Raw genomic sequence first — 27738 nt, forward strand, 5'->3', positions numbered from 1 at the left:
CCATTATTTGGTTCATGTAGGGTGGAATTGTGCCCACGGAAAGCAAGGTTTCGTTCTGCAAGGTGACAGACTATGGCAATGAACCTCTTCATGACATCATTCCAGTGTTTTTTTTCCAGCATTTGCATTTCTTGGTACGTGCTGTCAATGGCACTGTGCGTTCTTAAGCGTGTTTCCAGCTCATGCCAGCTATCCACGTTGGCACGGTGCGCATTTGACTTCTCATGATCCTGGAGTGTGAGAGTGAGTCGCTCCCACACTCTTAAACCTCCGCCAGTGAGACTGTGATTTCGCTTGCCAAATAGGATACAGCAGAAACAGAAGATTGAATCAGATGATTTTGAGTACACTAACCATGACCTGCGAACGGTTTCTCCATTTTTCATCTTCATATCTGTCCTTGGTAAAACGACGGCGTGATTGCCTCTGTGGAAAGTTAATGTCCTCTAACTGAACGGGACCTCTCCTAACAACGTCGATCCGTTGGTCACTGGTGATATGCGTTGGACAACGTGCCGGATCGGTCTCTGTGAATGTTAGTGGGGCTTTCTCTCTGCCTGGTGTGCTGGTGGCAGCAACTCCCTCACCTGTCTTAGTTGTAGGACTGTCATCATGCTGTGGTGCTTGTTCATCAAACAAAGTTTGGTCATCATTATCACCACCTGTTTGAGTAGAAGTTTTCTTCTCATCTTCATTGCTCCGATTATCAACATCTCCTGTACCACTTACACTGTCACTTGGCACTGCAGCCCCATGTTGTGACGATGGTGCAGCAGCAACTGCAGTCGGCGGGCCTGTTACAGATGCTGGACCAAAGAAAGATGTAACTTTTGGGAGACTATTTAGACGTTTTGTTTTGTTGTCTAATATTTTCCGTTTTTCAGCACCACTAGGATAGGAGCGTTTCATTTTCCTCTCATTGAAAAGTAGCCTTTGCTAGGAGCAATGTTTACAAGTGAAGTACATGTTTTAATGTATTTTCTCAGATGTCAGTCAGCGAGCGCCCACTGGTGGTTCGGCTGGCAATAGCAGGAGAATATTCTGGCGTCTGGGAGCTGTGCATTAAATTTTTGCATGTCAGATGGGGGCCCCTGGGAGAGCGGGGCCCATTTCAGTTGTAACGGATGAAACATAGCTAAGGCCGCCTATGATTTTGAGATCATGGGTGGGACAAGGATCTGCCTGGAAGAAAAGGAGTAGATCGGCAGCTGATGTGGACAGAGATTGTGAACTTCTCTCTGATTGATAATACACAATGGGACAGATTCCACCTAGATCCTAGAGAATCACATATCTAGGGCGGTGGATAGGGCTTTAAACTAAATAGTAAGGGGTTGGGTTCAACATATTGGAGAAATATGTGCAGCCCCCGGTCAACCTCAGGGTCGCTCGGCTCGCTGTCGTCGAGGGAAACAGCCCTCGGCCCCGCCAAATTGGGTAATTAGTTTGTGTGGATGCTGTGTAATGTACCCCACCCCGCCCAAATAACAGACAATACACCAGATACGATTAAATGATTTACAGTTTATAGATATTACTGGAACTATATAATAGAGAATAAAATATAAAATGAAAATAAAAGGCGCCACACTTATCAAAGTTCAATCTCTTCGTGCCCAGACAGTTGGCGCTCAGGACACTCCTTCTTCACCCTGCAACCCTTCGGACCACCTCGACCAGCTGCCTGGGACCAACAACGGTGGTCGACCAGACGCTCCACACGAGTCCATCTCTGTCTCCTCTCCTCACCCCGGACCTCAGACTCCTGCTCGGGGTCCTACCCCATTAGCGGACTCACAGCACCTGGTCCATCCCCTGTCTCTCTCCCGTCTTCTGCCCCAAAATCCTGCGCATACACTATCTTCAGACACACCAAAAGCATAACAACTATCCCAATTGGTTCGTAATACCTTTCTTATCAGTAACGTGATCCAAACAAACTGCTAGCGGGAGGACTTTCTCAGCAGTTAACATAACAAAGAAGCCCTTTCAATTATACTATGCAGTGACATAAAAAAAGAAACCCTCTTACATATGGATAAAGCAAAAAAAAAGTAAAGTATCAATAAAGAAAAAGAAAAAGACAAAAAAAGAGAAAAGTAAGGACAGAGTGCAGAAAAGTCAAGTGCAAAAAGAGACAAAGATTACTGGATTTTAAAGGCACAAGGGCACTCTCTCTGAATGCCTGTGGTATTTGAAACAGTGTACAGTGAACTTGTGGCACAAGTCAGTACAAAGGGGTTTGATTTAGTGGCCATCACAGAAATGAGGTTGCAGGGTGGAGAGAACTGGCAATTAAATATCCAAGGATATCAGGTAATATGGATGGATAGGCAGGAAGGTAAGGGAGGTGAGGTAGCACTCTTAATTAAAGATGAGATCAGGGCAATAGTGAGAGATGATATAAGATCAAAGGAGCAGACTGTTGAATCCATCTGGGTAGAGATTAGGAATAGTAAAGGGAAAAAAATTACTGGTGGGCATTGTCTATCAGCCACTGAATAATAACATTACAGTGACACAGCCAATAAACAGAGAAATATCTGAGGCATGTAGGAATGGAACAGAAGTTATTAAGGGAGGCTTTAGCTTGCACGTAGATTGGCTGAATCAAGCTGGTCGGGGCAGTCTTGAGGAAGGTTTCATAGATTTCTTGAACAGCATGTTACTGAACCTACAAGGGAAGATGTTATCTTGGATCTGGTCTTGTGTATTGAGACAGGTAAAATGAGTGATCTTGTAGTTAGGGATCCTCTTTGAAAGAGATATCACAGCATGATTGAGTTTCGCATATAAATGGAGGGTGCAATAATTCGTGTATTGTGCCTAAACAACGGGATTAGGGAGGAGTTGGTTCTGGTAGACAGGGAATACAGACTATATGGTGGGACAGTTGAGGAACAGTGGAAGCCTTTCAAAGAGATTTTTCACGGTGCTCAACAAAAGTATATTCCAGTTAAAAGCAAGGACAGTAAGGGTGGGGAAAGCCAAGGATAACTAAGGAAATAAAGGAAGACATTCAAACTAAAAGCTCGTGCATACAAAGTCACGAAGGGTAGTGGGAAACTGGAAGATTTGGAAAACTTTAAAAAGCAACAAAGAACCACTAAGCGAGCAAAAAAGGGAAGCACTATTATGAAAATAAACTAGCACAAAATATAAAAACTGAGAGTAAAAGTTTTTTTAATTATATACAGTGGAAAAGGTGGCCAAAGTGAACATAGGTCCCTTGGAGGACAAGAAGGGAGAATTGATATTGGGTAATGAGTTTGAAAGACTATTTTGTGTCGGTCTTCATGGTGGAGGACACATTTAACATGTTGAAGAGAGATTTTACGGATGCAATGGGAGGTGAGGACCTCGATACAATAGCTATCACTGAAGAGGTAGTACTGAGCAAACTTGTGGGCCTAAAGATAGACAAGTCCCTGGTCCTGATGGAATGTATCCCAGGGTACTGAAAAAAACAGCAATTATAGTTGAGGCTTTGGGTGATAATTTACCAAAATTCTCTAAACTCTGGGCATATCCCGGTGGACTGGAAAGACGATTGTCACGCCACAGTTCAAAAAAGGATGTAAGCAAAAGGCAGATAACTACAGGCCAGTTAGTTTAACATCTGTAATTTGGAAAATGCTTGAAGCCATCACTGAAGAAGAAATAGCGAGGCATCTGGAAATGGATCCATCAGGCTGACGCAGCATGGATTCAGCAAAGGCAGGTCCTGTTTGATAATCTTAGTGGAGTTCTTTGAGGATATAACCACCGCAGTGGTTAGAGGGAAACAGATAGATGTTACTTACTTGGATTTCCAGAATGCAATCAACAAGATGCCACATAAAACACATACATAAGATAAGGATGCATAGATTTGGGGGTGATGTATTTGCAAGGATAGAGCATTGGTTAACCAACAGAGGGCAGAGAGTTGAGATACATGGGCGTTACTCTGGTTGGCAACCAGTGGTGAGCGGTGAGCCGCGGGGTCGGTGCTGGGACAGCAACTGTTCATGATATACATTACCAACTGGAAGAGGAGACCCAGTGTAGTGTATCTAAGTTTGCTGATGATACTAAATTGAGTGGAAAGGCAATTTGTGCAGAAGATAGAGATATAGATCGGTTAAGTAAGTGGGCAAGGGTCTGGCAGATGGAGTACACCGTGGTTCATGTGAGTTCATCCACTTTGGAAGGAAAAATGGAAGATCAGATTATTATAGATGGTAGAATCTGATAGAAATATGTGTGAGATCTGTCAGCTTGCCAGTAATGTAGGAACCTAGAACAGAACCTGACTCCACAGGCAGCAGTGAGTGGCCACACGTAACCCGACTGCTCGCTGTCCCGTTACTTGCCCAGGGAGAGCCAACACACAGTTCACATCACAGCAGTTTAATGAGACATTATTGCATGGCTTTCACACAATCCTGCTACGAGCACATAATCCTTTCAATTACTGAAATCAATACAGCTTAATTAAGGCAAACAAAGTGGCAGATCACACGTGTAGTGTGCACAGATCACACTTGTACATGGGAAACCAGTGGTCACAGGGCAGGGCAATGAACGTCTGCTTCGCTCTGTAACAGCCAGGAATCACCCCAAGCAGCGATTAGCTACAGTTTATGGTGTGGGAATAGAAACACACACAGATGAAAACATCATCTCTCACACGCACACACAAATGAACGCACAATCTCTCACGCACAGACAAGGGAATTGCGTGGGAATAGAAACACACACAGATGAAAACATCTCTCACGCACACACACACAAATGAACCCACAAGGTCACAGACACACACACACACTCCCCAATTCTCCCTCACTTCGCTGTCAGCTTCAGGACTCTCTGTACCATCTCACCAATCCCGTCAAAGATCTGATGAAGTCTTGTCTCGCACATGAAGGCTGGAGTTGTCACAATCTTATTCTCCGAATCCACATGAGCTTGGTGAAGACACGTTAAGAAGACTGACACAGTAACAACATCTCCCACTCGGCACCGTAACACGTAGGAAGTCCACACACCAGGGGAACCCCGTTCCCGGGAACCGATAGCACAGAAATACAACCCCAGAGAATCTGATACCCAGGGACACCCCATTCCAGGAAACCCTGACACCAAGAATGTCCCAACACCTAAGGTGACTTGCCAGTACCTAATGTCGCTGTCCAAAGTCACCACACAACTCACAATGTCACCACTGAGCAACCAACACTCAGAATCACCACCCAGCACCACTTATTTGAGATGTGCTGGCACTGGAGAGGTCCAAAGGTTCACCAAAATGATCCCAAGAATAAGTGTTAATGCAGAAGGAGTATTTGATAGCTCTGGGCCTGTACTCGCTGGAGTTTAGAAGGACGAGGGGGAATCTCACTGAAGCCTATCAAATATTGAAAGGTCCTCAGTATGAAGGGATATGGGGAAGAGGGAGGAGACTGAGGCTGAGTGGAAAATTGGATCAGCCATTGTGAAGTGGCAGAGCAGACCTGATGGGCCAAATGGCCTAATTCTACTCCTATATCTTATGGTCTTAATGTCTTATAGATGGAGTGGATGTGGAGAAGATGCCTCCTACAGTGGGGGAGTCAGAGGGCACAGATAGAGTGGTTTCCATTTAGAGATGAGGAGAAATTTCTTTAGCCAGGGGGTAGTGAACCTGCGGAATTCACTGCCAGAGACACCTGTGGAGGCCAAGTCACTGGGTGTACTTAAAGCAGTGGTGGATGGGCTCGTGATTAGTCAGGGCATCAAAGGTTATGATGGCCCAATCAGCAGCAGGAGCAGGCCACAGTGACGAGGTTACTCGCAGTTCGGCGATCCTTGTGTAAAAGGAAAGCTTTATGGGTGTTCAAGCTCATTCCGAAAGGTCCAATCAGCAGCAGGAGCAGGCCACAGTGATGCTGTTTCTCGCAGGTCAGTGACACATGAAGGGACAAGTGGGGTGGCCATTATTGGGAGTAGGCCAGTGGTGAGAGTAGGTGTCAGGCTTTGGCTCAAAAGAGACGATGGCTCTGGTAAGCTTCTGTTAAGGTTCCCTGTTTTTCCCCCTCCTACTGTACCCAATGTAGTAAATGGCTGTTGTGTGTTCGTCGTCCTGGATGCTGTAGTCCTGGGAGACCTACACTCTGCCAGGGAAGTGCATCCAGCTGCAGCTCCTTGAAGGTCGAGTTAGGGATCTGGAGCAGTAGCTGGATGACCTTCGGCTTGTACGGGAGAGTGAGGAGATCATCGATCAGAGTCACAGGGAAGTAGTCACCACAAAGTTGCAGGAGGCGAGTAGCTGGATGACTGTCAGGAGAAATGGAAATGTGAACAGGCAGTTAGAGCAGAGCTCTCCTGTGGCGATTCCCCTCAATAGTAAGTATACCGTTTTGGATACAGTTGTGGGGGATGAGCTCCCAGGGGAATGCCATGGAGACCATGTTATTAGCACTGAGCATTGGTCTGTGGTGCAAGGGAAAAGCGGGAAGTGGTAGTGATAGGGGACTCAATAGTCAGGAGAACAGACAGGAGATTCTGTGGACGTAAATGGGACACCCAGATGGTATGTTGGCTCCCAGGTGCCAGGGTCAGGGATGTCTCAGATAGCTTTCACAGCATTTTGCAGGGGGAGGGGGAGCAGTCAGACGTCTTGGTACATATTGCTACCAATGACATAGAAAGGAAAAGCAATGAGGTCTTGAAAAGAGAATTTGGAGAGCTAGGTAGGAAGTTGAGAAGCAGGATCTCCCGGTTAGTAATTTCTGGATTGCTGCCTGTGCCACGAGCCAGTGAGGGTAGAAACAGGACGATCTGGCAGATTAATGCGTACTGAAAAGCTGGTGCAGGGGGCAGGGCTTCGGATTCTTGGATCACTGGGATCTGTTCTGGGGAAGGTACGACCTGTTCTAAAGTGGCCGGTTGTACCTGAACCCGAGGGGAACCAACATTCTCACAGGCCGGTTTGTTAGAGTTATTGGGGAGGGTTTAAACTAATTTGGCAAGGGTTGGGAACTGGAGTGAAAGGACTCAGGATAGGACAGATGGTAAAAAAACAAAAGTAGCATGCAGACTTCAGGAAGGGCAGAGAGGTGACAGGACAAAATCGCTGCCAGCAGGGTAAGTATCAATGCATTAGAGATGCAGAATCAAAAAAGAGTAGCAAATACTTTACTCAAAGTGTTGTATCTCAGTGCGCGGAGTATAAGAAATATGGTGGATGACCTTGTTGCACTATTACAGATTGTCAGGAATGATGTGGCCATCACTAAATCATGGCTGAAGGATGGTTGTAGTTGGAAGCTGAACGTCTAAGGTTATACATTGTACCAGAGGGATAGGAAGGTAGGCAGAGGAGGTGGCATGGCTCTGCTGGTAAAGAATGGCATAAAATCATTAGAAAAATGTGACATAGGATTGGAAGATGATGAGTCCTTGTGGATTAAGTTAAGAAACTGCTAGGATTAAAGAACCTTAATGGCAGTTACATACAAGCTTCCCAACAGTGGCTGGAATGTGAACCACAGATTACAATGGGAAATAAAGGCCTATCAAAAGGGAAATGTTACGATAGTCATGGGAGATTTCAACATGCAGGTCAATTGAAAAAATCAGGTTGGTTATAGATCTCAAGAGAGTGAGTTTGTTGAGTGCCTAAGGGATGGCTTTTTACAGCAGTTTGTCTTTGATCAATTACACTGGATTGGGTGTTATGTAATGAACCAGAGGTGATTAGGAAGCTTAAGGCAAAAGAACCCTCAGGAGGCAGTAATCACAATATGATTCAGTTCAATTTGAAATTTGATAGGGAGAAAGTAAAGTCTGACATAGCAGTATTTCAGTGGAGTAAGGGAAATTACAGTGGTGTGAGAGAGGAGCTGGCCAAAGTAAATTGGAAGCTGCTGGCAGGGACAACAGCAGAGTAGCAATGGTGTGAGCTTCTGGGAAAAATGAGGAAAGTGCAGCATAGATGTATTTCAAAACCAAAGAAATACTCAAATGGCAAAACAGTACAACCATGGCTGACAAGGGAAGTCAAAGCTATTGTAAAATCAAAACAGAGGGCATAGAAGGCAAAAATTAGTGTGAAGACAGAGGACTGGGAAACTTCTAAAACCCTACAGACAGCAACTAAAAGAATCATTATGAGGAAAAAGATGAAATATTAAAGAAAGCTAGAAAACAGTATCTAAGTGAATAGTAAAAGCTTTTTCAAATACGTGAAAAATAAAAGAGTAATGAGAGTGGATATAGGACCGCTAGAAAAATAGGTCAGAGAAATAATAACGGGGGCCAAGGAGATGGCTGATGAACTAAATAAGTATTTTGCATCAGTCTGCATTGTGAAAAACACTAGCAATGTGCCAGATGATGCTCAAGGGTGTGAAGGAAGAGAAGTGGGTGCAGTTACTATTACAAGGGAGAAGGTGCTCAAAAAGCTGAAAGACCTCAGGGTACATAAGTCACCTGGACCAGATGAACTGCACCCTAGGGTTCTGAAAGAGGTAGCGGTAGAGATTGTGGAGGCATTAGGAATGATCTTTCAAAAATCATTGGACTCTGGCATGGTGCTAGAGGACTAAAAATTTGCAAATGTCACTCCACCCTTTACAAAAGAGGGAAGGCAGCAGAAAGGAAATTATAGACCAGTTAGCCTAACTTCAGTGATTGGGAAGATGTTGGAATCAATTGTTAAGGATGAGGTTAGGGAGTACTTGTAGATACCAGACAAGATAGGACAAAGTCAGCATGGTTTCTTTAAGGGAAAATCTTGCCCAACGACCTGGTTGGAATTCTTTGAGGAGATTACACACAGGATAAAGGGGATGCAGTGGATGGTGTACATTTGGACTTTCAGAAGGTCTTTGATAAGGTGCCACACATGAGGCTGCTTACCAAGTTAAGAGCCTGTGGTATTACAGGAAAGTGATTAGGTTGGTTAGAACATTGGCTGACTGGTAGGAGGCAGCGAGTGGGAATAAAAGGATCCTTGTCTGGTTGGCTGCCAGTGACTAGTGGTGTTCCACAGGGGTCAGTGTTGGGACCACTTCTTTTTATGCTGTATATCAATGCTTTGGATGATGAAATAGACGACTTTGTTACCAGGTTTGCGGACAGTACGAAGATTGGTGGAGGGGCAGGTAGTGTTGAGGAAACAAGTAGGATGCAGAAGGACTTAGTCATTAGTAGAATGGGCAAAGGAGTGGCAAATGAAATACAATGTTGGAAAATGCATGGCCATACACTTTGGTAGAAATATATATGTAGCTTATTTTCTAAACGGGGAGAAAACTCAAAAATCTGAGCTGCAAAGGGACTTTGGAGTCCTTGTGTGTAACAACCTAAAGGTTAACTTGCAGGTAAGTCGGAGGGGTGGAAGACAAATACAATGCTGGCATTCATTTTAAGAGATCTAGAATACAAGTGCAGGGATGTGATGCTGAGGCTTTATAAGGCACTGGTGAGGTCTCACCTTGAGTATTGTGAACAGTTCTGGGCTCCTCATCTAAGAAAAGATGTGCTGGCATTGGAGAAGCTTAAGAGGAGGTTCACAAGGATGATTCCAGACATGAAAGGGTTATCACACTGGAATTTAGAAGGATGAGGAGGGATTTCACTGAAGCCTTTCAAATGTTAAAAGGCCTAGACAGAGTAGATGTGGAAAGGATGTTTCCCATGGTGAGGAAGTCTAGGACAAGGTGGCACAACCTCAGGATAGAGGGGCATCCATTTAAAACAGAGATCCAGTGAAATTTCTTTAGCCAGAGGGTGGTGAATCAATAGAATTCATTACCACAGATAGCCGTGGGTGCCAGGTTGTTGGCTGTATCTAAGGCAGAGATTGACTTTCTTGATTGGCCACAGCATCAAAGGTTACAGGCAGAAGACCGGGGAGTAAGAGTGAGGAAGGGCAAAAAAGGATCAGCCATGATGAATGGTGGAACAGACTCAATAGGCCAAATGGCCTAATCCTGTTCCTACGTCTTATGGTTACAGGGAGAAGGCAGGAAAATGGGGTTGACAGGGATAATAAATCAGCCATGATGGAATGTGGAGCAGACTTGATGGGCCAAATGGTCTAATTCTGATTCTGTATCTCATAGCCACCCAGCACCCAATTTCCAATGTCACCTTCATCGTGCAGCCCATCACCCACAACCACTTCTGTGCAGAGTGTCTGGTCTAAAGGATATATCCACCTCAGTAACTCGGTGCTTGGCGCCCATGGCCTTGATGGCAGCTGCCGTTCCTGCGTACGGCCACCGTCCGTCTTCGTCCTCCTCATGGCCAACTGTAACCTCTACCCCAGGAAGCACCTTGGCAGCCAGCACTGGGGCAATGCAACACAACCTGAGGCAACATCAGTCTGGTTAAATATCAGGGAGAGGCGACACGAGGGTGATATCGATGTACATCAGGAGAGTTCTGGACATCAATGGATCAGAATGTGGTGTATCATCACTGACATAAAGTCAGTGGCCACTGTACCTAATAAAGTGGCCACAGAGTGTATGTTCATGGTCTACTGCTGCTGTCAGCCATCCACTCAAGGTTTGATAAGTTGTGCGTTCAGAGATGCTTTTCCGCACACCACTGCTATGTGTGATTTTTGAGTTACCGTCGCCTTCATTTCAGCTTGGACCAGTCTGACCTCTCTCATTAACAATGTATTTTTGCCCACACAGCCTCCACTCACTGGATGTTTATTTGTTTTTCACACCACTCTCTGTAAACTCTAGAGACTATTATGCATGAAAATCCCAGGAGATCAAAAGTTTCTGAGATACTCAAACCACTCCATCTGGTGCCAACTATCATTCCATGGTCAAATTCAGGTAGATCAAATTTCTTCCCCATTCTGATGCTTTTATACATGAAGTTGCTGCAACACGACTGGCTGATTAGATACTAGCAGGTGTACAGGTGTGAGTGTGTTGTGTGGCAGCAGTACAGCACAGTACATAAGCTACTGTACATTACAGTGAGAAACATAAAACAGAGTAAATAAGTAGGTGCAAAAAGTGACTAAAATAGTGAGATACAGTACTGTGCAAAACTCTTCGGCACATCTATACAGCGAGGGCACCTAAGACTTGCACAGTACTGTAGTAATTTCATGTACTGAACTGTACTGCTGCTGCCACAAAAAATATTTCATAACATACGTGAGTGATGATAAACCTGATTCTAGTATGGGTCTGTATTGTGGACTGAGAGTGGGAAGGGGAAGGGAGAGAGGAATCATGGTTGGGAAAAGGGGAAGGAGAGGGGAGGGAGCAGGAAGCATCAGAGAGAGACATTCTGTAATGACCAATAAACCAATTGTTTGGAATTAAATGACCTTGCCTGGTGTCTCATGGCTGGGTGTGTCTACACCCGCACTACACACCTCCTCCTCCTCTACCACACCTCTCCCGCGGCACTCCACCCTCGCCATTCCCAACATCCCATGCTCCTACAGGATTTAAACGCACCTCCGCTCCACATTGACAAATACAGGACTTTTGCACAGTCCTGTAGTGTCATGGACCATTAGAAATCTGATGGTGGGGTGGAAGCAGCTGTGTGCCTTCAGAGAGGGATCAGAGTAGATCAATAAGGGCGGTCTGAAGAGTGGATCTGTAGTGCAAAGGCCATGATCTCACTGAATGGGACAGTGGAAATGAGGATCACCCCCACTTCTCTAACAAAGTTCATCTCGCTCCCACGTCATTATACAGTAACCCAGCACACTGACCCGATGGGTTTCTGTGCCTTGTGAAACTCGGTCAGAACTCTGCGGACATCTGGAATCACTTGGCAGTCCTTCCCGTCTGTGGCAAATGTCGAGCTGTGGGGAGGACAGACAGACACTGTTAAGCCAAAGGTCAGAATGACAGACCCTCGTATCCCTACTGCTCATTGTTTTTACAAAACTACAAAAGTTTAAAAAAGAAGGACCTAGTGCTTTCCCAGTGTATATGACAAACTCTTCTCAGGCGTCCAGCCAGGTACAGGTATCAATTCTAACTGACATTTCGATGACGAACTCTGCCACCTTCATGTACCTGTAGCTGGACGAAAGCCTGAGAAGACTTAATTTGTGCAGAAGTTTACTTACATAGAAAATACAGAGAGTACAAACATTAAATATTTACAAGACAGTGAATAAACTCAAATTAAAATGATTGCTACTGTCTATAAAACAGGCAATTCCCTGGGGGACCACCACTCCTGGATATCCCCCACTGTTCCCATTGTGACCACATGCTCCCTCTCCAAGGACAGCCAGGCACGAATGTATCCTCGGAAAAGGGACAGGCTGTCGGCCCTGGCAGAGTCCTTGACTTTCTGCCACCTAGACCTGCGAATGTCCAACTTGGCCAGGCCCAGGAGCAAGCCCACCAGGAGACCTGCCCCCTTCCGTACTGCTGCCCGTATATAAAGAGCGCGGGGCTGAAGTGCAACCAGAAGCTGAGCAGCAGCCCCTTCAGGGTCTGCAACCTCTCACACTCCACTAAGCATGGTACACTGACTCCTCCCGGTCACAACATGGACAGGAGGACCAGGTGTCAGTGAACCTGTTGAACGGTACAGCCCGATGGAACACCTTCCACCCCAGATCCCCAGTGTACAGGGGAAGGACCCTTGCATAAAGAGACTTCCACTGGGCACCTACTCTGCCGCCAGACGAAGGCAAGGAAATGAAAGGCTTGCAGGAGCAGCCCGTACAGGAAATACTTTGGAGGGTCACTGAAGGACAAGGTGAGTATTCCTGCAAAACGGCTCACCTTATGTGGCTGGGTCATGCTGACCTCCACACCCTTGTTACCCCCCCCAGAATGAGCGCAAGAACAGTCCTCTCAGTCCTCGGCCGCTGGGACACCCTCTCTCTGAATAGACCAGTGCCATCCCTCTCCCCTAGGTGCATTTGAAATCACATACATACTATGACCAATGGACCCAGCAACGTGGAAACCTCTCGGAAGGGGCGCGCCTGCATCAGGCCCGGCTCAGAGGCACACACGTTTACAAAATGCATCGGCACACAGCAAGGTGAAGCAGGTGGCCTGGCACGAGTTCCTGAACCTGCAATATCCCAGGCTGCAAAAAAAAGGGCCAACAAGATGGAAGTGGAGTTGAGGGGGGTCGTGTGGACCCCACCTCGTCACTCCTGCCGCCAGGTGGGTTCTTCTCCTGGAACGGTGCGGGTTTCCTGCAAAACGCTCACCGCGTATCTCCCATCCCGGAGGACAGAGATGATAGAATCTGCGGCGAGTCCTTCTACCGCCATGGACATTCAGGGTTGCTACACTGAACTTCATGACGCATCTTATTGAGATCCCTCACCAGAGCCCCTGGGAGAGGAGCAGAGCCCTCCTTTGAGCGCTCTCCCATCTTCGCCCTACAACCCTTCTCCAGGAGTCTCTTAAACTGGCGCCTCTCCTTACAGGTCACTTCAGCTTCCTTCCTCTTCTTTTGGAGGACCGTGCAGATCGACTGGATGACCCCTTCCAGACCCAACCAGTGATCAGTGGCTAACTGGGCCTTGAAAGCAACACACACAAGAAATGCTGGTGAACACAGCAGGCCAGGCAGCATCTATAGGAAGAGGTACAGTCGATGCTTCAGGCCGAGAACCTTCGTCAGGACTACAATCTCTTCTTTCAGTTAGTCCTGATGTAAGGGTCTCAGCCCGAAACGTCGACTGTACCGCTTCCTAGAGATGCTGCCTGGCCTGCTGCGTTCACCAGCATTTTTTGTGTGTGTTGCTTGAATTTGCAGCATCTGCAGATTTCCTCGTGTCTGGGCCTTGAAAGGTTTCCTCCAGTAGTCCCTCACGAACTCACGGACTGTGATGGTGCTGGGGGTCAGGAAGTCTGCCATCTTGGCTTCAGAAGTGTCCCCCTCTTCCCCCTTCACTGTGTCCCACACTCTTGTCACCTCCAAGCTGTCATTACCTACACCCAATGTGACCATCTCACTCCTCACCACAGCCCTAACAGAAGACCCCACCATCCCCAGGATCAGTAAGCGAGGGAGGCCCCACCACGCCTGGTTCCAGAATCCCTCTCAAAGCCAGGACCTGGCTGAGCCATGCCCACCTCTACACCCTTGTTCCCCTCCCTGGAATCAGTGCTAGCAGAGTCCCCTCGCTCCTCCCCTGCTGGGACACCTTCTCTCTGAACAGCTACTTGGGACGGCAATCCAGTTCTCCTCATGCACCAGAGCCAGACGCTCAACAAAGAACTTGGCCTCGAATGAGGCAACAATCTGAGAAACTAATCCCATTGGTGACCCTCCACCTACAGGGCCTTGCCCCTCCCCAGTGAGTACGTGCTCTGAGTGCAGAGTCTCAACTGAAGGTAAGTCTGCCTCCCCGCAGTGGCACCGCTCACCAGCCCGGAGGACAGACGTTCAGGAGATGCCTCCTCATGTGGCACCTGATCCCCAGTCGCAGGGGACACATCCCTCCACCATTTCAGGCTGCAGATATGCTGAGGCATGTCGACCTCCAATTCAGAGGCGTCCCCAGTCTCTGGGTTTGATTCAACAGTAACCGCCCTCTCCTCTCCTCCTCTGAGAGAGAAGCATTCAAACATTTCTTCTTCGCCTCCCACCTGTCACCTGAACCATCATTCGCACTGCGCAATAAGACAAAGGAGCAGAATGAGGCCATTCAGCCCACTGAGTCTGCTCTGCCATTCCATCATGGCTGTTCCTGGATCTCGTTCAGTCCCACATACCTGCCTTCCTGCCATATCTTTTGATGCCCCGACTGACCAGGAAATGATCAACTTCTGCTTTAAATATACCCACTGACTTGGCCTTCACCTCAGTCTGAGGCAGAGCATTCCACAGATTCACTACTCTCTGGCTAAAATAATTCCTCCTTACCTCTGTTCTAAAGGATCGCCCCTCAATTTTGACACTGTGCCCTCTAGTTCTGGATACCCCCACCACAGGAAACATCTTCTCCACCTCCACCCTACATAGTCCTTTGAACATTCGGTAGGTTTCAAATGAGATCCTCCCGCATTCTTCTAAGTTCCAGTCAGTACAGGCCCAAAGCTGCCAAATACTCCTCATATGTTAACCTCTTCATTCCCGGAATAATCCTTGTGAACCTCCTCTGGACTCTCTCCAATGACAACACATCCTTTCTGTGATATGGGGCCTAAAACTGTTGACAATACTCCAAGTGCAGCCTGACTAGTGTCTTATAAAGGCTCAGCATTATCTCCTTGCTTTTATATTCTATTCCCCTTGAAATAAATGTCAACATTGCATTTGTCTTCCTTACCACAGACTCAACTTGTAAATTAACCTTCTGGGAGTCTTGCACGGGGACTCCTAAGTCCCTCTGCACCTCTGGTGTTTGAACCTTCTCCCCATTTAGATAATAGTCTGCACTATTGTTCCTTTTACCAAAATGCACTATCATACATTTCCCAGCATTGTATTCCATCTGCCACTTTTTTGCCCATAAAATTTGTCTAAGTCCTGCTGTAATTGCATTGCTTCCTCAGCGCTACCTACCCCTCCACCTATCTTTGTATCATCAGCAAATTTTGCCACAAAGCCAGCAATTCCATTATCCAAATCACTGACAAACAATGTGAAAAGTAGCAGTCCCAATACTGACCCCTGAGGAAAACCACTAGTCACTGGCAGCCAACCAGAAAATGTCTCCTTTATTCCCACTCGCTGCCTCCTGCCTGTCAGCCATTCCTCTATCCATGCCAGTATCTTTCCTGTAATGCCACAGCATTTTATCTTGTTAAGCAGCCTCATGTGTGGCACCTTATCAAACTCTTTCTGAAAATCCGAGTAAATGACATCCACTGCCTCTCCTTTGTCACCCTGCTTGTAACTTCCTCAAAAAGCTCTAGCAGATTTGTCAGGCAAGAATTCCCTTTACAGAAACCATGCTGACTTTGACTTATTTTATCATTCGTCTCCAAGTACCTCATAACCTCATGCTTAATAATGGACTCCAACACCTTCCCAACCACTGAGGTTAGGCCAACTGGGCTATAATTTCCCATCTTTTGTCTTCCTCCCTTCTTAAAGACTGGAGTGACATTTGCAATCTTCCAGTCCTCTGGGACCATGCCAGAATCAAGTGATTCTTGAAAAATCATGACCAGTGCATCTGTTATCTCTTCAGCAACCTCTCTCAGGATTCTGGGATGTGGTCCATCTGGTCCAGGTGACTTATCCACCTTAAGACCTTTGAGCTTGCCTCGCTCTTTTTCCTTTGTAATACCAATGACACTCACTCCTGCTCTCTAACACTCGCGGACCTATGGCACACTGCTAGGGTCTTCCAAAGTGAAGACAAATGCAAAGTACCCATTAAGTTCATCTCAAGCAACACACCCAAACTGCTGGAGGAACTCAGCAGGCCAGCCAGCATCTATGGAAAAGAGTACAGTCGTCTTTTCAGGACGAGACCCTTCAGCAGACCGTCCTGGGAACAGCAGGAGCATACAACTGCAGTGCCAATGTCTTGGAGATGCAGCTCAGCAAGACAATCCAACATGTAGTCAGAAATTCAGACTTCAATGCCACACAGTCTATACCCAGCTGAACACCAGCAAACAGTCCAGAGATGAGACAGGAGGGAAAAAGGAGTGGATAGACAGGAAGTCCATAGAGTTTTAAAACCTCAGTACCATCTATGCCACTGCGAACATGCAGGCATCTTCCAGGCAAGTCCACTCTTCCTCTAACCACTTCAAATTCCACAATCTTCTTCACCCAGTCGCCCTGGGCTAGGCACTCAGAACAGGAGGAGTATTCTGTTTTCACAAAACCATAGGACATAGCAGCAGAACTGGGCCATTTGGCCCATCGGGTCTGCTCCACCACTCCATGGCTGATTCAATTTTTCCCTCCTCAGCCCCACTCCCCACCATTCTCCCTGTAACCTTTAATGCCATGTCCAATTCAGAACTTATCAATCTCTGCCTTAAATACACCCAATGACCTGGCCTCCACAGCTGCCTGTGGTAATAAATTCCACAAATTCACCACCCTCTGGTTAAAGAAATTTCTCCACATTTCTGTTTTAAATGGATGCCCCTCTACCCTGAGGCTGTGCCATCTTGTCGTAGACTCCCCCACCATGGGAAACATCCTATTCACATTTACTCTGTCTAGGCCTTTCAACATCTGAAAGGTTTCAATGAGATCCCCCCTCATCCTTCTGAATTCCAGCGAGTACAGACCCAGAGCCATCAAACGTTCCTCGTATGATAACCCTTTCATTTCCAGAATCATCCTTGTGAACCTCCTCCGAACCCTCTCCAATATCAGCATATCTTTTCTTAGATGAAGAACCCAAAACTGTTCACAGAATGCAAGGTGAAAACAGAACAAATCCATCCCCACTGCCACCAGAGATTAGACTGCCCGCTGCAGACAATGCTCAGCACTGAAGGGACACAAACCAACAAATTCCACAAAACAGAGTCTTTCTAGGAAAAGAAATTGTTTCAGTCCGCTGCCCACATGATTCTCCACAATCCCAAAGCCTTCTGGTGGTCTCCAAGTGACGTTTTGCGATTTTGCTCAAACATTGACTGTATTCTTTTCCTAGATGCTGCCTGGTCTGCTGAATTCCTCCAGCATTTTGTGTCTGGCTTGGATTTCCAGCATCTGCAGATTTTCTATTGTTTGTGATTTGATTACCACTCTCAATACCACTCGTTAAAAAACTAACTCACTAACAAAGTTCTATGCACAATAATCAGAATGTCATAACTGATGCTACTTAAAAATTGTTTGCTCTAATCACAGTGTAGTGTCTAACAAGTGCATGCGGTTGGCACTAGTTAGAAACTGTTCAGAACAGTATGTTGCCCCAAGTAAGTGGCACAATGTCCCAAATAAACAAATAAACCCCAGCTGTTTCCTCAATTCATTTTTGTTCTTTAAGAGTTAACTGATTAACTATCAGCCCGATTAACCAGAATCCACGGTATTGCTATCTACTACCCACTCGAGCCTCTTCGGGCCCCACTGTTCCCTGAAATCCCCCAATGTGCCATACAATAAGATATAGGAGCAGAATCCGGCCATTTGACCTACTGACTCTGCTCCACCATTCCATCATCGCAGATTTATCATCTCTGCCCCTTTTTCCCCACTCTCTGACACCTGCTCGTCTATCTCCTATTCAAGCTAGTATTTTTCCTGTAATACCAGAGACCACAGGCTCCTCCAGAGATATCCTGGCATGGATGTAGCCCCAGAAGAGGGGCAGGCAGTCGCTTCAGTCAGAGTCCTCGACGACCTGCTGCCTGGAGCTGTGAATAACCCTCGTCCCTCCGCACCGCATGACCAAAGATCAGGAGGGTGGGGCCGAAGCACAAACTGGTCAGTGACAAAGCTGCAAACCACGGTGATCCCAGCAGGCTGGCAAGTGAACACAGGGTGGGAGCGTGTGTGTTCTAAACATAGTTCTCTCACCCCTCACCTACCCCGACAATCTCCACAACACTGACAATCAGCTTCATCACTCACAGGTTCTTGGCTGCCCCAAATCCACCAGGGAAGATGACAGCATCGTGATCCTCGGCTCGGAGACGGACCAGGTCCAGAACCTGACCACGGGCAATTCTCGCCGACTCCACCAGAACGTTCCTGACAACAGGAATCAGGAAGTAAAAGGCACAGTACAGTGTCAGGGAGTCTGAGCACATACATACACACACACCTCCCAACACACACACACACACACACACACACACACACACACACACACAGTGCCTATAGAAAATATTCACACCTTCTCGAATATTTTCATGTTTTATTGTTTTAGAACACTGAATTACAGTCAATTTAATTTGGCTTTTTTGACACTGATCAACAGAAAAACTCTTTCATGTCAAAAGTGAAAACAGATCTCTACAGAGTAATCTAAATTAATTACAAATATAAAACAGTAAATAATTGATTGCATAAGTGTTCACTCCCTTTAATATGGCATACTAAATCATCATTGGTGCAGCCAATTGGCTTTAGTAGTCAGATAATTAGTTAAATGGATATGTTTTTGGAGACCTATGTTCAGCCAAGGTGTTTCAATTGATCAAAGTAAAAACACACCTGTATCTGGAAGATACAACTGCTGGTGAGTCAGTATCCTAAACTAAACCATGAAGACAAGAGGACACTCCAAGCAACTCCACAAAAAAGGTTATTGAAAAGCACGTCAGGAAATGGATACAAGTCAATCATTAAGAAATATAAAGAATCTAGTGCAGCTGTAAATCTGCCTAGAGCAGGCTGTCCTCAAAAACTAGTGGCTGTGCAAGAAGGGGACTGGTGGGGGAGGCCACCAAGAGACCTATGACAACCCTGGAGAAGTTACAAGTTTCAGCGGCTGAGATGGGAGAGACTGCACATAAAACAACTGCTGCCCGGATGCTTTACCAATTGCAGCTTTTTGGGGAAGAGGCAAAGGGAAAGCCTGTAGCACAGAGTCTGGCCCTGTGGCTCAGAAGGGCAGGGAAAGGAAGAAGGCAGCGGTAATAGGGGACTGTATAGTTGGGGGGGGGGGGGTCAGACAGGCGATTCTGTGGACGTAAGAAAGAAACACGGATGGTAGTTTGCCTCCCGGGTGCCAGGGTCCGGGATGTTTCTGATCGCGTCCACAGTATCCTGAAGTGGGAAGGTGAACAGCCAGAGGTCGTGGTACATATTGGTACCAATGACATAGGTAGGAAAAGGGAGGAGGTTCTGAAAACAGACTACAGGGAGTTTGGAAGGAAGTTGAGAGGCAGGACCTCAAAGGTAGTAATCTCGGGATTACTGCCTGTGCCACGCAACAGTGAGTATAGGAACAGAATGAGGTGGAGGATAAATGCGTGGCTGAAGGATTGGAACAGGGGGCAGGGATTCAGATTTCTGGATCATTGGGACCTCTTTTGGGGCAGATGTGACCTGTACAAAAAGTACGGGTTGCACTTGAATCTGAGGAGCACCAATATCCTGGCAGGGAGGTTTGCTAAGGCTATTGGGGAGAGCTTAAACTAGAATTGCTGGGGGATGGGAACCAAACTGAAGAGAAGGAGGAAGGGGTGGTTGGCTCACAAATAGAGAAAGCTTGTAGGCAGTGTGAGAGGGAGAATAGGCAGGTGATAGAGAAGGGATGCACTCAGACTGATAGTTTGAGATGTGTCTATTTTAATGCAGGAAGCATCATGAACAAAGCGGATGAGCTAAGAGCATGGATCAGTACTTAGAGCTGTGATGTCGTGGCCATTACAGAGACTTGGATGGTTCGGAGGCAGGAATGGTTACCTAAAGTGCCAGGTATAGATGTCTCAGAGACTACAGGAAGGGAGGAACAGGTGGGGATGTGGTACTGTTGATCAGAGATAGTGTCACGACCGCAGAAAAGCAGGAAGTCATCAATAACTGTACTGGGTGTTCTATTCTAGACCATCCAATAGTAAGAGGGACATCAAGGAGCAGATAGGGAGACAGATTCTGGAAAGGTGTAATAATAATAGGGTGGGAGATTTTAATTTCCCAAATATCGATTGGCATGTCCCTAGAGCGAGAGGTTTAAATGGGGTGGAGCTTGTTAGGTATGTTCAGGAATGTTTCCTGACACTATATATATATATATATGTATAAAAAAGCCTACAAGAGGAGAGGCTGTACTTGATCTGATTTTGGGAACTGAACCTGGTCAGGTGTCAGGTCTCTCAGTGGGACAGCTTTTGGAGATAGTGATCACAATTCTATCTCCTTACCATAGCATTGGAGAGGGATAGGAACAGACAAGTTAGGAAAGTGTTTAATTGGAGTAAGGGGAAACATGAGGCTATAAGGCAGGATCTTGGAAGCATAAATTGGGAACAGATATTCTTAGGGAAATGTACAACAGAAATACGGCAAATGTTTAAGGAATATATGCGTCGCGTTCTGCATAGGTACATTCCAATGAGACAGGGAAAGGATGGTAGGGTACAAATGGAGGAAACTACTCTCACCAGGAGTGGACATCCTGCAAATATCACACCAAAAGCACAACGTGCAATGCTGAAGGTGGTGAAAAAGAACAAGGGTAACACCAAAACATCTGCAGAGATCTCTAGAATGTGGTAAAGTCTCTGTTCATGAGTCCACTATAAGAAAAGCACTGAACAAGAATTGTGTTCATGGAAGGACACCACTGCTCTCCAAAAAAACATTGCTGCATGTCTCAAGTTTGCAAAAGACCACCTGGATGTTCTACAACACTTCTGGGACAATATTCTGTAGACAGGTGAGACAAATGTTGAAACTTTTTGGCAGGAATCTGCATTGCTATGTTTGGAGGAAAACGGGCAATGCACGCCAACACCAGAACCTCATCCCAACTGTGAAGCATGGTGGAAGGAGAATCATAGATGGGGGCTGATTTTCAGCCTCAGGGCCTGGACAGCTTGCAATCGTTGAAGCAACAATGAATTCAAAATTGTATGAAGCCCTTTCAGGGTAGCAGTCCACCTGAAGCTTAACAGAAGTTAGACAACGTAACAAGACAATGATCCGAAAGACAAGAGTAAATCAACAACAGAGTGGTTTAAAAAGAAGAAAATTTGTGTTCTGGAATGGCCGAGTCAAAGTCCTGACCTTAATCCTGTAGAAGTGCTGTGGAAGGACCTGAAGCAAGCAGTTCATGCAAGGAAGCCCACTGATTTCCTAGAGTTGAAAGGAGGAATGGCCTAACATTCCTTGAAGCCAATGTGCAGGACCGATAAACAGTTATCGGAAACATTTGATTGAAGTTATTGCAGTACAAGGGGGTCACACCAGTTATTGAAAGCAAAAGTTCACATACTTTTTCCAACAAATACATGTAATATTGGATATCTTTTCTCAATAAATAAATGAACAAATATATTTTTGTGTTATTTATTTAATTGGGTTCTCGACATGAAGATTTGATCATATTTTAGATCAAATTTATGCAGAAACAGTACATGCAATGCACACACACACACACACACCCTCACTGGGGGAGAAATCACACACACAAACAGTCCCAATCTCTCTGTATACAACTAACCCAGCACCCCATGAATCAACTAACTGAAGCTGTTCTGCTCTTCCCCCTGTTACATACACCCCACTCCCTCCCCCGTCCGTTAGTGTTCTAGGTAATGCAGCTGAGATACAGGAGTTCATCTGTGTCCTTGGAGTATTGACAACATAGACGACACAAGTTTGAATCTCAGCATGGCCACTACAGATCTGAGACTGCATTCACCAAAAAGCAGCACAAGCAAGGTATCTGGTCATGGTGTAATGGGGGACTCACCGGCTCTCTGCAGCTGCTTCCCCCTTCACATGGTCAATGACGTGCATCTGCGACACATTCGGGGCATAGACCTGGAAGTCCGCACCTCCTCGACTCAGGTGGACGAGGATCCTATGTCAAGGTAAAACAGCACAGGTCAGAGAGCAGCTCAGACAACAGAGAGAGCAGAGACCCATGTTCCAATGACAAGTCCCTCTACACTGTGCCATCACACACTCCCAGGGCAAGGACAGTTAGATACAGAGTGAAGCTCCCTCTACACTGTCCCTTCACACACTCCCAGGACAGGGACAGTTCGATACAGAGTGAAGCTCCCTCTACACTGTCCCATCACACACTCCCAGGGCAGGGGCAGTTAGATACAGAGTGAAGCTCCCTCTGCACTGTCCCTTCACACACTCCCAGGGCAGGGACAGTTCGATACAGAGTGAAGCTCCCTCTACACTGTCCCATCACACACTCCCAGGGCAAGGACAGTTAGACACAGAGTGAAGCTCCCTCTACACTGTCCCTTCACACACTCCCAGGGCAGGGACAGTTAGACACAGAGCGAAGCTCCCTCTACACTGTCCCATCACACATTCCCAGGCCAGGGACAGTTAGATACTGAGTGAAGCTCCCTCTACACTGTCCCATCACACACTCCCAGGACAGGGACAGTTAGATACACAGTGAAGCTCCATCTATACTGTCCCAGCACACACTCCCAGGGCAGGGACAGTTAGATACAGACTGAAGCTCCCTCTACACTGTCCCATCACACACTCCCAGGGCAGGGGCAGTTAGATACAGAGTGAAGCTCCCTCTGCACTGTCCCTTCACACATTCCTAGGGCAGGGACAGTTAGATACAGAGTGAAGCCCCCTCTACACTGTCCCATCACACACTCCCAGGGCAAGGACAGTTAGACACAGAGTGAAGCTCCCTCTACACTGTCCCATCACACACTCCCAGGGCAGGGACAGTTAGACACAGAGCGAAGCTCCCTCTACACTGTCCCATCACACATTCCCGGGCCAGGGACAGTTAGATACTGAGTGAAGCTCCCTCTACACTGTCCCATCACACACTCCCAGGACAGGGACAGTTAGATACAGAGTGAAGCTCCCTCTATACTGTCCCAGCACACACTCCCAGGGCAGGGACAGTTAGATACAGACTGAAGCTCCCTCTACACTGTCCCATCACACACTCCCAGGGCAGGGGCAGTTAGATACAGAGTGAAGCTCCCTCTGCACTGTCCCTTCACACACTCCCAGGGCAGGGACAGTTCGATACAGAGTGAAGCTCCCTCTACACTGTCCCATCACACACTCCCAGGGCAAGGACAGTTAGACACAGAGTGAAGCTCCCTCTACACTGTCCCATCACACACTCCCAGGGCAGGGACAGTTAGACGCAGAGCGAAGCTCCCTCTACACTGTCCCATCACACACTCCCGGGCCAGGGACAGTTAGATACTGAGTGAAGCTCCCTCTACACTGTCCCATCACACACTCCCAGGACAGGGACAGTTAGATACAGAGTGAAGCTCCCTCTATACTGTCCCAGCACACACTCCCAGGGCAGGGACAGTAAGATACAGACTGAAGCTCCCTCTACACTGTCCCATCACACACTCCCAGGGCAGGGGCAGTTAGATACAGAGTGAAGCTCCCTCTGCACTGTCCCATCACACACTCACAGGGCAAGGACAGTTAGACACAGAGTGAAGCTCCCTCTACACTGTCCCATCACACACTCCCAGGGCAGGGACAGTTAGACGCAGAGCGAAGCTCCCTCTACACTGTCCCATCACACACTCCCGGGCCAGGGACAGTTAGATACTGAGTGAAGCTCCCTCTACACTGTCCCATCACACACTCCCAGGACAGGGACAGTTCGATACAGAGTGAAGCTCCCTCTACACTGTCCCTTCACACACTCCCAGGGCAGGGGCAGTTAGATACAGAGTGAAGCTCCCTCTGCACTGTCCCATCACACACTCACAGGGCAACGACAGTTAGATAGAGTGGAGTTCCCTCTACACTGTCCCATCACACACTCCCAGGACAGGGACAGTTAGATACAGAGTGAAGCTCCCTCTATACTGTCCCAGCACACACTCCCAGGGCAGGGACAGTTAGATACAGACTGAAGCTCCCTCTACACTGTCCCATCACACACTCCCAGGGCAGGGGCAGTTAGATACAGAGTGAAGCTCCCTCTGCACTGTCCCTTCACACATTCCTAGGGCAGGGACAGTTAGATACAGAGTGAAGCCCCCTCTACACTGTCCCATCACACACTCCCAGGGCAAGGACAGTTAGACACAGAGTGAAGCTCCCTCTACACTGTCCCATCACACACTCCCAGGGCAGGGACAGTTAGACACAGAGCGAAGCTCCCTCTACACTGTCCCATCACACATTCCCGGGCCAGGGACAGTTAGATACTGAGTGAAGTTCCCTCTACACTGTCCCATCACACACTCCCAGGACAGGGACAGTTAGATACAGAGTGAAGCTCCCTCTATACTGTCCCAGCACACACTCCCAGGGCAGGGACAGTTAGATACAGACTGAAGCTCCCTCTACACTGTCCCATCACACACTCCCAGGGCAGGGGCAGTTAGATACAGAGTGAAGCTCCCTCTGCACTGTCCCTTCACACACTCCCAGGGCAGGGACAGTTCGATACAGAGTGAAGCTCCCTCTACACTGTCCCATCACACACTCCCAGGGCAAGGACAGTTAGACACAGAGTGAAGCTCCCTCTACACTGTCCCATCACACACTCCCAGGGCAGGGACAGTTAGATACAGAGTGAAGCTCCCTCTATACTGTCCCAGCACACACTCCCAGGGCAGGGACAGTTAGATACAGACTGAAGCTCCCTCTACACTGTCCCATCACACACTCCCAGGGCAGGGGCAGTTAGATACAGAGTGAAGCTCCCTCTGCACTGTCCCATCACACACTCACAGGGCAAGGACAGTTAGACACAGAGTGAAGCTCCCTCTACACTGTCCCATCACACACTCCCAGGGCAGGGACAGTTAGACGCAGAGCGAAGCTCCCTCTACACTGTCCCATCACACACTCCCGGGCCAGGGACAGTTAGATACTGAGTGAAGCTCCCTCTACACTGTCCCATCACACACTCCCAGGACAGGGACAGTTAGATACAGAGTGAAGCTCCCTCTATACTGTCCCAGCACACACTCCCAGGGCAGGGACAGTTAGATACAGACTGAAGCTCCCTCTACACTGTCCCATCACACACTCCCAGGGCAGGGGCAGTTAGATACAGAGTGAAGCTCCCTCTGCACTGTCCCATCACACACTCACAGGGCAACGACAGTTAGATAGAGTGGAGTTCCCTCTACACTGTCCCATCACACAGGGTCACCACAGATTAAACAATTCACGGCAAAGAAGGTTTTGGGCACAAAATGAAATAGATTCTTACGCTGAGGCCTCGTGGATCTCGGTGCCATCAAACACTCCACAGCCTGACAGCACCTGCAGGAACACAACAGCATCAATACACCAAACGTCTAACACCAGAGGACATGCACTGAAGTTGAGAGGGGGTCAATTCAAAGGAGACATTTTTATAAACAGAGGGCTGGGTGCCAGGAGTGCATAGCCTTGGGTGGTACTAGAGTCAGATATAACAGAGGACTGCACACAGGTCTTGGTTAGGCACCTGAGGAAGGTTATGGGTATTTTGTATTCAGAAGTGATTAGTTTAGTTGGTCATTTTATTTGTAATGCAGTTTGGCGCAATACTCTAGCCTAAAGGTACATTCCTGTGCTGTTCTGTTAACTACCTCCACTTGAGTGATCACACTAATACTATCTGCCCAAGTTGAGAATGATATTCTCCCAGTGGGTTATTCCCTTCGAAGATCAGACTCGACTTGAGTGATTGCCGGGGCAGCCACCCAACGGTTCTTCACAGATCAGGGTCAGGGTCCAGTGGCATGCAATGCAAGAAGACTGGGTACTTTCTCTGTCTTCACTGCCATTGTGACGTGCCATGATCTTCTGGCAGCTGCACCGCTGAGGTCTCAGTTGGATCGCTCTTCGTCTGGAACCTCTCCCTTGACCTTAACGCCATGGGCGACCCTACCAGGTGCTAAACTCCAAACAGCATAGCTCTTGGGATCACAGGAACACGCATGCCTCTCCACCACGACCAGGTAACCATCCTCAGAGAAGCAGCTGTTTATTCACTTTCATAGATGCTGCCTGACCTGCTGAATTCCTCCAGCAATCAGCCAATTGAATTCAGGAGCTAAGGATGTATCCATCACCTGCATAAGAGGCCGAGACCCTTCATCAGGATTGCAAATAGAGGGGGAAGAAGCCAGAGTTTTTCTCAAAACATCAACTACCAATTCCTCTCCATAGATGCTGCCTGACTTGTTGAGTTCCTCTAGCACTGTGTGTGTGTGTGTGTGTGTGTTGCTCTGGATTTCCATCATCTGCAGAATCTCTTTTGTGTTTATGATCATCATCAAAGATCCTCACCACCCAGGCCATTTCTTTTCTCGCTGTTGCCTTGGGATTCGCACCACCAGGTTTAAGGACAGTTTATACCCCTCAACCATCAGGCTCTTGAACAAAAGGGGATAACTACACTCATTCTATTTCTGGTGTTCCCACAACCAGTGATCTGACTTTAAGGACTCTTTATCTGGTTACAGTACTTCATGCTCTCGTTACTTATTGCTATTTATTTATTTTAACATTTGCAGTTTGTTGTCTTCTACACTCTCGCTCTTTCAATGATCCTGCTTACAGTTCCTGTCCCATACATTTGCAAAGTATGTATGCAGAAAAAGAATCTCTTGTTGCACGTGGTGACATGTATGCACTCTGATAATAAATTTGACTTTGAACTTTGGTTCATTGCTAGCCCAGATCGGAGTTCAGCAGTCAGCCCTTCCGCCCCCAGTCCGAGGCTCCGGTCAAACCACCACCAGGCCTATCTGCCCGCGCAACAGCCCGGGACTCGGACAGTCCCCTTCCTCCCCAAACACTCACCACCGCCACCCTGGCCCCGGACGGCCCACGGGCGGTCGAGTGAAACCGACAGCGGCGAAGCTGGAGGGCAAGCGGCCTCAGCAACATGGCAACGCGCGGGGCAGTCTGGGTGTGAGGGCGGCCTCAGCCATATGATGGGCGCGGGGCAGTCTGGGTGTGAGGGCGGCCTCAGCCATATGATAGGCGCGGGGCAGTCTGGGTGTGAGGGCGGCCTCACGATCTGATGGGCGCGGGGCAGTCTGGGTGTGAGGGCGGCCTCAGCCATATGATAGGCGCGGGGCAGTCTGGGTGTGAGGGCGGGGTGGGGAGACGGTGTGATCCTGGTTGTTGTCCCGTCCTCTGGTCCAGGCTACAGCGACAAGGTCGGGGTTGGGAGCCACAGGGTGACCGGTCTTGGTTCGCACCGATCCTGCA

General features: G+C 47.6%; 1 protein-coding gene across 2 annotated transcripts; it reads right to left on the bottom strand.

Moving 5' to 3' along the window:
- Window positions 1–1504: 1504 nt before the first annotated feature.
- Window positions 1505–27459, bottom strand: gatd3 (glutamine amidotransferase class 1 domain containing 3). Of its 2 annotated transcripts, none has more exons than XM_072259821.1 (7): window positions 27325–27458; window positions 25742–25794; window positions 22292–22402; window positions 18499–18618; window positions 11726–11818; window positions 10182–10338; window positions 1505–4953 (listed from the first exon to the last, which is right to left on the bottom strand). In XM_072259821.1, exons 1-7 carry the CDS (start codon window positions 27409–27411, stop codon window positions 4825–4827), a joined length of 750 nt encoding a protein of 249 aa, XP_072115922.1. In that variant the 5' UTR covers window positions 27412–27458; the 3' UTR covers window positions 1505–4824. The 2 variants fall into 2 exon arrangements, with proteins under 2 accessions (XP_072115922.1, XP_072115923.1); XM_072259822.1 differs by lacking the exon at window positions 1505–4953 and adding an exon at window positions 4960–6297 and having other exon boundaries at window positions 10188–10338; window positions 27325–27459.
- Between the last annotated feature and the right edge of the window lie 279 nt (window positions 27460–27738).

Source organism: Mobula birostris, chromosome 6 (genome assembly GCF_030028105.1).
Source record: "Mobula birostris isolate sMobBir1 chromosome 6, sMobBir1.hap1, whole genome shotgun sequence".
NCBI classification, from domain to species: Eukaryota; Metazoa; Chordata; class Chondrichthyes; order Myliobatiformes; family Myliobatidae; genus Mobula; species Mobula birostris.

What these genes read in the sequence shown, in the direction of transcription:
- gatd3 (XM_072259821.1), bottom strand. Translation starts at nt 27,411, where the DNA reads ATGTTGCTGAGGCCGCTTGCCCTCCAGCTTCGCCGCTGTCGGTTTCAC. An exon ending in GAGATCCACGAGGCCTCAGC is followed by an intron (nt 22,403 to 25,741) that starts GTAAGAATCTAT and finishes ACCTTGACATAG; the next exon opens with GATCCTCGTCCACCTGAGTC. An exon ending in AAGGCACAGAAACCCATCGG is followed by an intron (nt 10,339 to 11,725) that starts GTCAGTGTGCTG and finishes ATGTTGCCTCAG; the next exon opens with GTTGTGTTGCATTGCCCCAG.